Below are 14790 nucleotides of genomic sequence, written 5' to 3'. Positions count from 1 at the left end.
AAGACATTCAGATATTAATGACAGTTTATTTATGCATCACACCACCACATACTTTTCTTAATGTATGCCACGTGGACAACTAATCTCAACGCTTTCCTTCCCCAAGATTCCTTGAATCCTCTCTAGTTTTTTTTTTTTAACTAATCTCGAGATCTCTTAACATATTTTTTAAGAATAAATAGTTAAATTTGTGATTAAAAATGTGATTTAGTGATAAATTAATTTTAAATGATGACAAATATAAATTTAATTTTGAATATAAAAAATATAATAAATTAGTTTTACTATTAAATTTGAGAGATTATTTTATTTTTAAATTATAATATTTAAATATTAATATGATAATACGTTATATTTTTTTATGATGAATTTAATATTAAATTATAAATTTTAGGGATTGATTTGTTATTAAATTATTTGTAAGATTAATTTGTCATATTTTTTTATATATTTATAATTAAATTTAAATCTTTTGTCTTGTAAGAATTAATTTGATAATATCTTTCACTTTTAAAAATAAATTTAATTATTTATCTTTTTTTAATTCGTAAAATTTAAACTCAAAATTTTAATTAAAAAGATTGAATAAAGTAGCACTGTAACAACGGACTTGTTAGTGAATAAACCTCTATAGTTTTCCTAATTGCTGCATCAACGAATTTTTCTTCTTTACTTTATGTGATGAACATTTTTCGTTCATTGCTAAAGGTGAAAACAAAATAATTCAATGCCAACAACAAAACAAAAAAGATTGTTCGGGAGGGCATCGCTTTTGCATTATGTATCTTCTAATTGTAGGCATCTTTTGCAGTTTTTGTCCTTTTTTATTTACCAAATAAGTCATTTACCAAGTAACGAGAGATATAAAATAAATAAAAGAAAAGTAAATAAAAATATATGAGAAATAAAACAAGATGTTTGGCAGAAAAAATAAATGAAGATAAGATAAAGAGAAATGAAAAATTAGTGAAAATAAATGAAAAATAACATAGCGAGTCTTGTCATTTTTAAAATTATTTATTCTCTCCCTTTTACCAAACAGCAAAAAGTAATTCTATCTTCTCTTCCGTTGCCATTTTTTTTTTGGTGAACAAATCTTCCCCTTCCAATTTTTTTCTTGCTAAACAAGCTCTAAGTATTGTTTGATAAAAGTGATTTTATATTGGCGAAAGGGACATATTTATACAAGATTTGTTACGGAATTGGACAACAGGTAAAAAAAATAGCTTTTTTTGTTGAAAAAGGTGGGACAACGGGTAACTACATTACAAAAAGCCTACCCTACATTAAATCTACACATGCTATTCTATAGTAACAGGATCATTCTTAAAATCTTTCTTTAAAGAACATAATAATTTTGACTTAGATTTTGCATGGTTGACATTATGAGTGAATTTGGGCCAAGTTGGAGAGTGGGGTGTGAGGATATTTACTTAACATGGGTTCCATTTAGAAACTTTTTTTATGTAAATGGATCTGTTTTTAAATAATTTGTTTTCAAACAATTTGCACAGAGGGTCTCTTATTTGCATGGAAGTCGTTGTTAGCTTTGGCGGTAAAGCATGACCCGCCAGTGGCAATGGCGATACAGGTTGATCCCGCCATTGGCACGGGCGATACAAGCTTACGTGGACACTAAACCGCTGGTCCCATTGGCGATACGAGTCACGTGGAGTGCTTGTCGCAAGTCCAATTGGCGATACGAGCGGGAGAGAAGTTGCCGCAAATTCCATTGGCGATATACAAGGGTGCCGCAAATTCCATTGGCGATACAAGGACCGAATCAAAGACGCGTATCCAAAACCATATTTTTCTCCTGTTTTAGTTCACCACATGGTGCCACCTATTTTTTGTTAATGATCAACCAAGTAAAAGAATTCATGTAGTTTAAGGTTGTTTTTGTTTTCGGCATTTTTTATGTAGTCTAAAGGTGATGTTGGTCTCGTGCTCATATTTAATTTGGAGACTTTTGCATTTTCAACACGCGTAATGAAATTTTTTATCTGAGATATTCCGTATAAGCTTCGCACGTAAGATCATTGCGTCTAGAGAAAATAACCATTAATAAAAGAATGTTGAAAAATATATTTGTAAATTTACTGAATCAATTAATGCTATGGAGGGTACTATTTTTTTATGATTTTGTAGTTCATGATTTTGCTCAGGATTATATTTTAAATGCTTTAAAAATGAATTCTGATTCTATTCTTTTTCCAGAGGTAATTAGTTCTTTGGTTGGTTTATCACCAAAAAAAACAAGAAATCAAATTTATAATTTTCAAAATAGCATAATAGATTCCTTATAGATTATAAAAATATATAATCGGAAATAATATTGGTCATATCTTTTTTTTGTCATGTCTCTTTTATTTTGGCAATTACATTATTAGAAATCATTAATTATTAATTCAATACAAGATGATATTTCATGTGTCTCTATTATATAAAGATTGACTTAAATAATCCTTAATTTAACAAAAAAGGTATTTTTTTCTCTGATTTTCCAAAAATTATCCTTACAATGCATTTTGATTTTATAATATTTATGAAGAAAAAATATTTTTCTTTTTTCAAATCAAATAATACTAATGAATTTCTTTTCTTTTCTTGTTTTGTTCATTTTTTCTATCTTGTTTTTTCTTCTTCGCCGAATATGCCAATCACAAATAAAATAAATCTACTCCTAACTAAAAATGGAAAAAAAAATATGTGCATGACGGTGACGATATGATGGAAATTGTAGGAAAAATATAATCATCAAATGAGATAGGACACGTGTGAAACGTAAATCATGAAGCGTGGACACAAGACAATATATACTCATTTTTATCATTATATCATTTCATAGTAGTTAACGCTAAAGCAAGAAAACGTGTACACGAGCAAGCAAAGTGGCAAACATGGGCAAGTATACGGTTTTTATTTCATTGGCGAGAGCACCCTTGTATCGCCAATGAAATTTGCGCAACCTCTCTCCAGCTCGTATCGCCAATTGGACTTGCGGCAAGCACTCCACGTGGCTCGTATCACCAATGGGACCAGCGATTTGGTGTCCATGTAAGCTCGTATCGTCAGTGTCAATGACGGTATCAGCCTGTATCGCCATTGCCACTGACGGGTCATGCTTTACCACCAAAGCCAACAGCGGCTTCCATGCAAATAAGAGACTCCCTGTGCAAATTGTTTGAAAACAGACCCATTTACGTAAAAAGTTTGTAAATGAAACCCTGTTACGTAAATTTGCCGTGGGGCGTGAAAGGGAAATAAATTGGATGGGTAATTGTTTCCATACCGACCGCTTTATTAAGGGAAGTGAAGGGATAAACATATCCATTAATTTATGTTTGGGTTCATTATAATCATAAAATTTAAAGATAAAATTTATCGATAAATAAATAAGTAAAAGGGAATTAAATAGAGCGCCATTAATTTTCATTATTTAAAAATGAAATAATATAAATTGAAATATTATTTATTTATTTTTATTTCATCTTATATGTTATTTTTTCTATTTTAATTAAACTTAAATATCTTTTTTATCTCAATAAATTAGTTATTTTTTTCCTGTAAATTAATTTTTTAAAATTAATTTATGTAATTTATATTTTTTTTAATTTTAGTTCAGTAAAATATTTTGTTTATTTTTAGTCTATATAAATTTACATTTTGATCCATATAAACACAAACTAAATTACAAATGAAAAATAATAATCTTAAAGAGAATGAAATTAAAAAATATAAATTACAAAGATTTAAAAATGATAAAAAAAACTTAAAAAGAAACAAAAATTAGTAAATTGTCAACTTATAAGGACTAAAATTTTAAAAAATAAACTTTAAAAAACCAAAAATAAAAAAACCTTAACAAAGAATTAAAAATATATTTAACTCCTTTTAATGGCGGAAAGTCCGAAATGAGATGGCTACACTGAGGGAGAGAGTTAACTGAATCATAAATCTAATAATTGAAGAATGTTGTTTTCTTTACTCCCCGACACTTTGTTATTGCTTTGTAGTTTACGCTCATTTGGCCTTTTACCTTTTCAGCTTTTGCTTAGAATTTGTGTAATGAATAAAGAAGTGATGGATTGTTACATTTCATATTTTTCTTATCAGAAGTAAATTTAAATTATCTGATGTAAGAGAGAGTTCAATTCAATCGACCAGTGAAGTTGCAGCTGTGATCGATGATTCTAGTCAACTTTATGGTTAATGTCCATATCCACTACAGTTGCCAGTTAGGCACGGATAGTACACTTGCAGCTTGGGTCGTACGATGTACAACACAATCAAAGGTGGAGATAAAGATTTTCTTGCTGCATAATTTGCCACAATCATGGTGCACATCTCAAAGTTCATTCAGTCTTGGAGCTAGGGAAAACTAAAAATTGACATGTTTCAGGCATTTTTTAATGCAGCAAATCTACGATGTAAAACAATCATAAAACGTTGTTGCATGCCACAATTACCCCCATCATATGGTATCAAGGCCTTAGAACATTGTGGAATTCTCAACAACTGACTTATATTTTGTCATATTTCATCACAGTAATGGTTTTCATAACGTGGTGTTGTCTCATTGTTTACTTTTAGTCATTGCATAGTTTACCATTTTTATAGGTTACTATCAGACTCTCTAATTGATCTTCTTGTAAAAGATTCTCTTTTTTTGGTGCCCATGTAGCTGTTGGTGCATCACAGCCACATATGAAGTCTCTAATAGAGTTAGGCTTAGACATAATTTTCACAATTCGATAAGCTTAATATATTTCTTTTCGCCAATATCTTCTAGGTTGTATTTTAGTTACATATGAAAAGTGTTAGGTAAATCTTTGTGTTTTGATTTAAAATTTATAAATATATATTAATTTCATTTTATAAAATAAAATATTTATTTTATATTTTTTAAAGATTTTGTTTCAATGAGTCAACTAGTTTGTTAGATTTGTTTTGACAACTATAGGTTAGTTTCCAACGATCATATTTCCCAACGGTCATATCTTGTTCTCTGTCCTCGTTTCTAAAAAGATGACAGAACTATAGTCTCATCTTTTTCTCCCAAAATTTTCTATATCTTTTCTTATAAAATAATTTATTTCTTGTGAGAGTAAGAGCATTGATGTTCATAAGGTTCGGGGATCCTTTCGCTGCACACGATCGGAACCAACGAGTTATCATATCTTGGGAGAAGAGCGCAATCAGAATTTCTTACCGGTGCAGTGGGGACGTTTTCTCTCTAAGAATAGCGTTTACGCGCTTCAACCCGCTATATCTTTCTTCCCCTAATTTTTTTTCTTGTGCTTATTATATGTTATAATGCATTATTCATGTGTTGTCAATTAAATTTATTTTGCTATTGTTATTTTGTTATTTAATTTAAGACTGTATATTATTTTCCTTCATTTTTATTTTATTTTCTAACAAAAAGGAGCTAAGATTCTTAATGGATATAATTATGGGACAGGGGGACAGTGGCCCAACTCAATCCCATCTCAAGTAGACTAGTAGCAAAAGAAAATCATGCGTCATACATCATAACAAGAAATATGGAAAACAATAAAAAGTATTTCGAGATCCATCCACATAAATAGAAAAGAGAGACAATTGCAGGCTTACATAATCATCAATGCCATCATAGGAATCTTGCTGCAGAAAAGTTTCAAAATCAGAACTCATGCAATAAGTGAGCATAAACTCATCAATTATTATCAAACAAGATTAGGAGGCCTGGTGTCGACTCAAGAAAGGAAAACACAAACAATTTCATTCATTATTCAAACATCAGCAAATGAGCATAATACTTGACATTGTATTATCTCTCGCTTATTCTTTATCTTTTTCATATACATGCATCTTAATAATAAATTTCAAAATTTAAAAGAAACAGCTTTTCGTTATTCCAATTTTGTGTTCACAAAACATTTTCCAAAAGCAAAATTACTGCTATTGGATTGTTACTTCCATCTTCCCCGTCCTATGTTCTAAATTGTGTTCTATTATGTTGCTTCCTTCCTCTTTCTATTATCTCTAAATAATTTAGTCACCCCGACATTATTCTATGCGATCTGCAAGACCACTTTTTGCGCCAAACCATTAGAAGGAATTAAGTTACAAAAGCACAATATGTTGAAAACAATATCGATTTAACCACCATTCTTTATCCTCTCAAACTTAAGAGGAAGGATAAAATTAAGGACGATAAGTCCATCATTTAGTAACATTTCAAATGAATGTCTGCTAATCTGCTACCTTCTACTGAAAAAGAAATAAAAAAAAAACTACAGCCGTGAACAAATTAGTGGAGAACAATAAGGAGGAAAAACACCCTTCTATTTCGATATTTATCATCTCTCACCTTCCTTCTAATTTCATCCTCATCTCTTGCTGTTCGATCCTTTATACGTAATCATTAACATTAAATGGGGACATTCAGAAGCAATATATATATATATATATATATATATATATATAAATCAATGTAGCTAAGGCTCAGATTAAAACAGTGCTGAAGCAATTAGTCTTTGGGCAAACACTTTTTTTTATTCTACAAAAAAAAAAAAAAAAAGAGAAGCTTTTGAAGAGGCAGAAAAAGAAGGAAAAGAAATACAAGGGGATATGATTTATCTTCAAGCCCGGTATTTGGATACCGTCATTGACATTTACTCTTGATTGATACATAGGAAGTGGAGAAGAGAGTTCCTCCTGTATTAACCTTACTTCTGGTCTAGATATTATCGTTTGTCCAAACTCATGTGCAAACATTAATTGGCTGCATCTAGTTGTAGAACATTGGAATTATTTGTGTCCAGATTAACCGTTAGAAGATTTACCAAGCCTGAAAATACAAAAGCTCAACATTAATTCTTTGTTGTAAGGGGTGCAGTGTCCACACCATATAATTTTGTTTGTGAATTAATCAACGGGTTGTGTTTGAATTTGAGATTATTCTACGTATATTTCTATCTAATCTAATCAATAATGTGTATCTTGAGCGAGGACCAAGTTAAATGCACATTGGAATTTCAGTTTCAGGTCTTTCTTATTATTTGTCCGAATAGATTCAAGTAAACCATTGTAAACACTCTTTAGACAACTCCTACCTCAAGCAGAGACAAGTCCACATCGGCTAGTTTCTTATATATATTTTTCTTTATAACTCTCTGACATATGTGTTAGTTCGCCAAGCTGTGTAACTCTAACTTGTAACTCGAGTGAGGGCACCAAGATGTTGGGACATGTCTTACCATGCTTAGCTGGGCTCCAGTTAGGTGTGCCAAGCTCTTGAACTATCATTTTTTGCATTTTCTTAAAACACATGTGGTTTTATACTTCTATATATTGTTTATAATTATTCCACATTTTTATGTTTTAAAAATAAAAATTCTGCATATCATGGGCGCTCTTATTTTTGTTAGATTATATAAGTGGCTAAATGCTTAAATCGGAAAGAATACATTTGGGCTGCATTTGATTGTGTTTTCCATCTTTAGTTTTGGAAAAACATTTCATAAACAATTTTCAAAAACTACTTTTTAGGGAATACAAACAGGAAAAAGAAAATGTGAAAGTATAGAGAAGAATAAGAATAATCATAGAAAGAGAAAATTAAAGGTAGGAAATCGAACCAACTTAAAGATGTTTTTGATTTTACAAACTTAAAAATAGATTAATTTTGAAAAAGTATTAAAAAAATTATCCTATTAAAATATTTTTTATTATATATTTTAATTTTTAAAAACAAAAAATAGTTTTAAAAAATAAGAAACAAACAAATTAACCCGCTTTTATTCCATCTTCTTTTTCACTATTTCCTGTGACCTGTGATAAGTGATTACAGCTAACAATCACAGCTTGTGGCACCTTTATTGGCATTAGGAAAATTATTCAGAAAATTTTTATTAAAGAGTTGCCTGAGTTGATAGAAAGGGAAAGAACTAGTGAAGAAAAATATGATGGGAAGCAAGAAGCCTATACTCTTAGCAATGAAGTTTCTGATACATATTTGTATTAGCAAAAAACATTATTTCAATTTTATTAGTTATGTTTGGATTGGTAAGTAGTGATTGAATGGAGTAAGATAGAATGAAATTTTAGTATCTTCTATTTAAATTTTAATAAATGAACAAGTCTTCCGTCGTTGACTGCGGGATCAAGTGAATGACGCTAAACTGACCACCAAAATGTTTGACTAGGAGCATGTTTTGATTAGGATATCATTTTCTCTTATATAAAGAGGTTTTCGCTGTTTTGAATAGGATATCATTGGAATAAAATTTGAGACTTTATAAAGGTGTTTTTCTTGTTTTGATTAGGACATCATTTTTTTAATGTTCTTTTACGCAAAAACCGCAATATTCCACTTTAGATAAACACTTAACAACTAAAAGGAGAGATGATTATTGAGAATAAGGAAGTCAAAATCAAAATTGGGTCAGCCCGATTGGCACTGGCCAGCAAGCAACATTCAGTTTTCCATGTTCTTACTAGAAAAATTCCATTGCATACATTCTTATCATCCTTTGACTTTGACTTTCTCGATATCTTCAAACCAAAGTTAATTTTACAAAGTTGTGCTTCATTCTTCCATGATAAGACTTTGTGCTGCACGGTTGAATTGTTCCTGCAGCCAATAACCATCCTTCACTTGGTAAAACATTGCACTATTTTCTGGTTAGACGACTGATGCAGTAATTTTGGGGCTAAACAGCTGTACTTCAGAAGTCATAAGTCATTAACTTGATCACGAAACAATTAGTGGAACAAATACCACTTAATGTCATATATAGTGTTACATTTTATCTTATTATCTGTAGTTTCTAGTTATAATTTTTAACATCTTCAACCTATACTATCAACCGAGTTAAAAGAGAGAAGTTCCAAAGGGGCAAATCTAGAACTAGAAGAGAGATTTTCATTTGTCATTTGTCCTGATGCAGCCTAGCAGTTAAGATGCTGCGTGTGATTGGTACTTAATTCCCTTCATGAAAGTGCCATTCACGGTTGTGCCAAAAAGACAAACCCAAATCAATGATATTGCGAGTTGACAAGTGAAATATGAAATGGGTATGCTTCAAGCTTTTATACTTTGGCAACAGAAGGGCATTAGAAAAGATCATATCTGCTTATATCTTCCATTGTTTCAATTTGTATAATTTCATCTAAACAATATTCAGAAAAAATGAAAGAAAATATCCTCATAAATCATGTTTGCTATCTCCCCTACTAAATAATTAGACTCCATCTATACCTCAAACCCCACGTAGGATTTATGTACAAACAGACGAAAGAGGGGGCAAAAAATAAGTGAAATTTAAAGAGGACCTTGGACAACTTTCAATAACCAAGTTTAGTCCCACTCTGCCTATCTACCCATGCATCGTTAAGCTAAGCTATGTACTCATTCACCTTTTGGCTTTACTTTGTATTGTTTGGACCTGAGGTGACGATTGTGATCCACCACTGAGTGCAGCAGCAGCAGATTCAACATGTGTAAGAAGATATTCATATATCTTCTTCCTCAACCGGTCAATTGTCTCTGCTGATATCTCGCATGATTCTCCCTCATCCTTGCTCGATCCTATCTCATCTAACCAATCATTAACACTCTTTAGTTGAGTGAGCATTCCTGCTATTTGGTCATTATCAGACAAGGTAGTGTCCCCATCACTGTCCAAGAACCTCTCAACAAATCCCAAAAACCAGTCTCGGGACTGTAACTGTAACATTTCAGCCAAATTAACTACCTCATTCAGACCATTTCCTCTAACCCATTCTGGGGGAGGTTGCACTAGCTGCTTCTGCCCATTTAATAACGCATCACCTGGTTTGCGAAGAGTTCCTAGTGAGGCATGCTTGGAATAAGCTGTCAGACGAGTTTTTGCATGAACTTTTGATGAAGCATCTTCACTGGAATTGTGTAGGACTAACATGTGTTGACTTCCCACAACAGTCTTCTGATTTTGAGAATTGCTTGAAGTTGGAGGCTTGGATGATTGAGATTCTCTAGTAAAAACAGCAAATGATGACAAATTGGTGGCCAAGGCTGCCTGGACCCAGGAAGCCGATTGTTTTTGTCGATCTGATTTTACTTTTAGCGCTTCTTCCACTGTGCTCCTTTCATAATCTGGAGATGAACCATCTGGAATGGGTTTTGACAAGGATTCAGCAATTGTTCGGGTACTATTCAGGCTAGCATGAAGAGTTAAAAACTGCTCTACTGCTGGCTGTAGGTTATGTTCCTTAGCAGAATTAGTTAGCTCCGAGTATGTTCTGCCAGAAACATCACAAACAAGTGTCAGCAACAACTTGGTATGTAGCATGGAATTAGACCATTCCAACATAATAGTCTATCAAATGTAGCAACAACTATATTTATGGATAAACCTGAAGTCCTGCTGAATATTCAGTACCTTACCATGGGTTAAATTGCAAAGTTTCCATTAAAAATGTGAAATATATACATGATATGTCTATCAAAATTATCCCTTCAAATCAAACTACATTCCAATTCTGATAACAATTAACATGGATAGCATTCATACACACTTTCTTTCTTTTCTTTTCTGTTCAAATATTTCCAACAAATGTCCAAGAAATCTCTGACTTGATTACACATAATAGTTAAACATCAAAATTATCCCTTCAAATCAAACTACATGATCTGGAGTTGGTTAGCTTTGCATAAATTTGATTTAAAAAAGGTCACATTCTCCACATGCAGTTCCTCCTTTCTACAAGTCAGTTCAAACTTAAAATTACTCACTCATTTATCCACCTCTTAATTTTTACCATTCAATGGAAATGGGTAATGGAGAAAACACAGATGTTCAAAGAGAATAACCCTAAACCCCTAACTACATATGGGTTATCTATAGCCAAAATGAACATCGAGAATGAAGGAGCATAGATAATGTAGAGGAGATGTAAAGAAGGTCCAGTTGGATTGCTAAAGCAATGTACAATGTTTTCAGTAAGGAAAAATAAAGTTCTAATTTATATAGCACATGGTTTCAGCCTTGTAGGAATGTTATAATTGGGACGGATCAAAATTAGGCTGTGTGGGGGCAGCTGCCCCCACAACCTTTTTAACTTTTCTTAATATATACTACAAAATCATAAACAGGGTTCATTTATAAGGTGAAGGACCCACAAATATATAAATGAGTATTGCCCCCACAACTAAATTTGTTTAGATCCGTGTTGTAAATCATGGGTGCAAGATCATGATTAATAAGCTAATGCAGCTGTTGGATTGGAGGCTCTAACCAAATGACAATGAAGGAGGAAATATTCGTAATTAATTGCCTATAGTTACTGTCCTGATTTGAATGTATTCATACCTTAGACATTGCAGTAAACTCTCTGCAGCAGCAGCCTCTTGCATAGCCTCAGTTGCTGCCATCTGTGCCGCATCCCTGTGTTTCATTACTTCCTGTCACAAATGTGAAATAAGAACAAAACAATACAGTTAAAGAATTTCTCATCTGAACAGAAGGATTCAGTATGCCATATAATCATGCAGTAAGGATATAAGTTAGGAACAATCATATAACCCAATTTTATACCTGTGGTGGCATACTTATTATATTTAGTAGTATTTATGAATCTAACATGATACTCATTTGAGTTGTTTCGATGTAACTCATGAAACCATTTTTTTCAAATATATGCTGTGCTAGCCAAGAATCAAAGAAGTTAGATGCGAAAGCAAAGGAGTTCTTAATGGATATACCCTTCCAATCTTTGAAATAGATGATGGGAGTGATGCCCATTGAACACTTCCATCTGTCACTTTTCTATTACTTACAGCAACTTTGACCAAGTTTCCAGGGAGTCCACTGTTAGAAACTTCTGCTGATTTCTTTCCGATGGAAGTTCTTTGCTTACTCGACTTTTCTGGTTCCTCTACAGTTCCATTAGCATTAGCCTTCTTTGTAGGCGTTTGAATCTTATGTTGTTCCTTAGAGGGCTTTGTTGGTGCTTGGATCCTGCTCTCCTCTTTAGATAGCAACTTTTCATTTGAAATGCTTCTCCTTCTAGGAATCTGGTAGACCATAAAATGAAAGAAAAAAAAATTTATAATTGTTTAATTGACTCAATCCATGGAGGTAATGAAATGAAATCCAGGTCCCTCAGACTGATATTGACACCAACTAAACTATATAGCAGAGTACTCCACATAAAATTTTGAAGGAAAAACAATACAAAATGACACAATTTAATCCAACATGCCTAGGCATTTGACATCAAGAGTTGCTCAAACGGAGAAATGGCTACTCACACTTGCTTCAGGCTTAGGATCAAACTTGGATGCAACCCTGGTTTTGGAAGACTCTTTAGTCTTGACCTCCATACTCCCTTCCCAGCTCTTCCTTAAAGCCTTAGTCCCCAGCTCAATTCCCTGCACCAAATTTCTAATCGGATTTCCCACCACAATTTTCTTCCCAACCGAACTACTAGCCCCTCGAACAGACTTTTCCGTCTCCGCCACTCCCACCTTAGCCCCAACCTTTGCCTGATGCTGCCTGACCCCATTGGCAAATTTCTCAAAAGAACTAGGCAACGAGTAGCAACTACTCGGTGACGAAGGAATGGACCGCGAATTGGTAGACTTCAATCTAGTCAATGATTCCTTCTTCACCTGAATCTTGAGTGCAGGCTTGATAGGCTGAGGTTGCTGAGGCTGAGATTTGCTCCTACCGAAAACAGCACTTGCTTTGCTGGATTGCACATCCTCTTTACCACTCCCACCACCAACATTTGATCTCACTCTCTCCTTCTTCTCCTTCTCCCCAACCCCACCACCAAACACCTTCCTCGGAGACTTCGATCTATCCGTGTCACCGGCACCAGAAGAAACCCCATTCTTGTCACTACAATGATCAAGGAAAGCAAGGGAATGAGTTGCAACAATATCCTCAGGGGTTCCAACACAAGGGTGTCTCCCAGGAACAGGCCTAACCCCTCTGAGAATGGGGACAGGAGAAGCGCCCTCCAAACGATCAACAAACACAAACTGACCCAACTGAATCTTATCACTGAGAATGAGATCATCATGCTCATCAGGGAGAGACACGTAGGTAGCATGAGAGGAATCAGAGACTTTGAGATAAAAACCTTGATTTGGGAAAAGCTCACCCCCTGCTGCAAGTGCCGGAACAATGCTCACAACTTGCAAAAGCGAAGACCTGTGCTCACCACCAACCTTCACATCCGTGTTCATGTGCTGCAGAAGCTTCAGAAGCACCCCCGGTACCAGATTCGCCATTGTTCTCCCCCACCACCCTCAATATGCATTCTCCAACAAGAACACACCCTCTTCGAAACAAACTTGGCACAAAATTATAATAAACCCCGGGGAATTGGTTTTCTTTTTTAACAAAAATACGGCCTAATTCATAGGTTAACAAAAAAGGACAGAGAAATTCAGTTTAGGAAAATATTCAGATTTCGATAGGCTGGTTTAGGTAGCAATTTTCAAATGGAGAACAAAAACCAAGGAATAAGACAGTATTCACTAAACAGGAATATAATTAATATTATCGAATGAAATAAAAAAAAAAATTAAAGAGATGGGGCTTGTTTGTTGTACTGTACATCTAGGTGTACATAAAAATTAACAACCTGCGCCAAATTTTTGGTGGAAATTCCAGAGATTATTTGGGGTGGGTACGGCAAGAAAAAAAAATAGAGGGAATGAAACAGAAATGAATTTTGGAAGAGGAAAGAAAAAGTGAGTGAAAAGGTAAGGGGGAGAAAAAAAAAGGAGTGAAGAGAAGAAAAGCTATAATTGACGGCAGGTTATTGCATGATTGATACGCGAAGAGATGTCAGTGTCTGACAAACACATGCTCCTCTTCAACTCTCTTTGGTTGGATTGAAGAAAGGAACACCAGAGGAATTGTGGGGGCAGTTCAACCGTATGGAGGTATAGCCAAGCCACTCAATCCAAAGGTTGTAACTGATTCTAAGAGGGACAAAAGGGTACTGTGCTAGTTAGGGACTAAAATGTGATTATAATTGCAAATGGGTGCATGTGCGAGGTAGCGTTAGTGTTAGGACCAAGGTAAATGGGGTGTGTCGGCTACCAACAAAATACGGGTCACCTCCTAGTATAAATAAGAATGAATAATATATACAAATCTCTACACTTTAATCAACACAAATTGAGATTCTCTCCCGAAAGCATTTAGTAGGAGACTTGTGTCTTTTTATCTATATTATTTTTACTAAATAGAGAGGTACTCGACTCAACTAATACTTATAATTTTTTTTCTATTTATCTCTCTTATTATATCATATCATAATATTTATAATATTTTTTCTTTCTTTTATTTCTCTCACTAAATATATAATGACACATTGGAGTCTATGAATACTTTTTCTATCAATAATAATATGAAATTTAGAGGCCCTTTTTCTTTATTGAATTAAATTAAATAATATATAATTTTTTTAGTAAATTACATCTAAAACAAATTTTTGTTTGGAGATGTTTTTCTAAATAAAAAATATATATAAAAAGTAACAAACACCCTCTAACATTAATAGTATTTTTTTCTCTTGAATTATAAATTACTTATATCTTTTAATTTGTTGGATAAAAACTCATATCATATTATTAACTTAAGAAAATTTTGAACACGAAAAGAATCAAACCCGAGTAATTTTTTCAATCCTTCCACATGTTTTAAATAATCTAAAATTCAAATTATTTTAATTTTAATGTTTATTTAAATTCAATATTAATTTAGTAAAAAAAAAAAAACGTGTGGAAGCAATGCGCTTTTA

At 33.1% G+C, this 14790-nt stretch overlaps 1 protein-coding gene across 1 annotated transcript; it reads right to left on the bottom strand.

The window, feature by feature from the left end:
* Positions 1 to 9102: 9102 nt before the first annotated feature.
* LOC114388558 lies at positions 9103 to 14061 on the bottom strand. The gene is made up of 4 exons (XM_028349101.1): positions 12281 to 14061; positions 11732 to 12043; positions 11340 to 11431; positions 9103 to 10269 (listed from the first exon to the last, which is right to left on the bottom strand). The coding sequence occupies exons 1-4, from the start codon at positions 13265 to 13267 to the stop codon at positions 9402 to 9404; spliced, it is 2259 nt and encodes a 752-aa protein (XP_028204902.1). The 5' UTR covers positions 13268 to 14061; the 3' UTR covers positions 9103 to 9401.
* Positions 14062 to 14790: the final 729 nt, after the last annotated feature.

This window comes from Glycine soja, chromosome 15 (assembly GCF_004193775.1).
Source record: "Glycine soja cultivar W05 chromosome 15, ASM419377v2, whole genome shotgun sequence".
NCBI classification, from domain to species: Eukaryota; Viridiplantae; Streptophyta; class Magnoliopsida; order Fabales; family Fabaceae; genus Glycine; species Glycine soja.
Note: the sequence above shows the minus strand (reverse complement) of the source record. Positions and strands in the feature narration are given on the sequence as shown.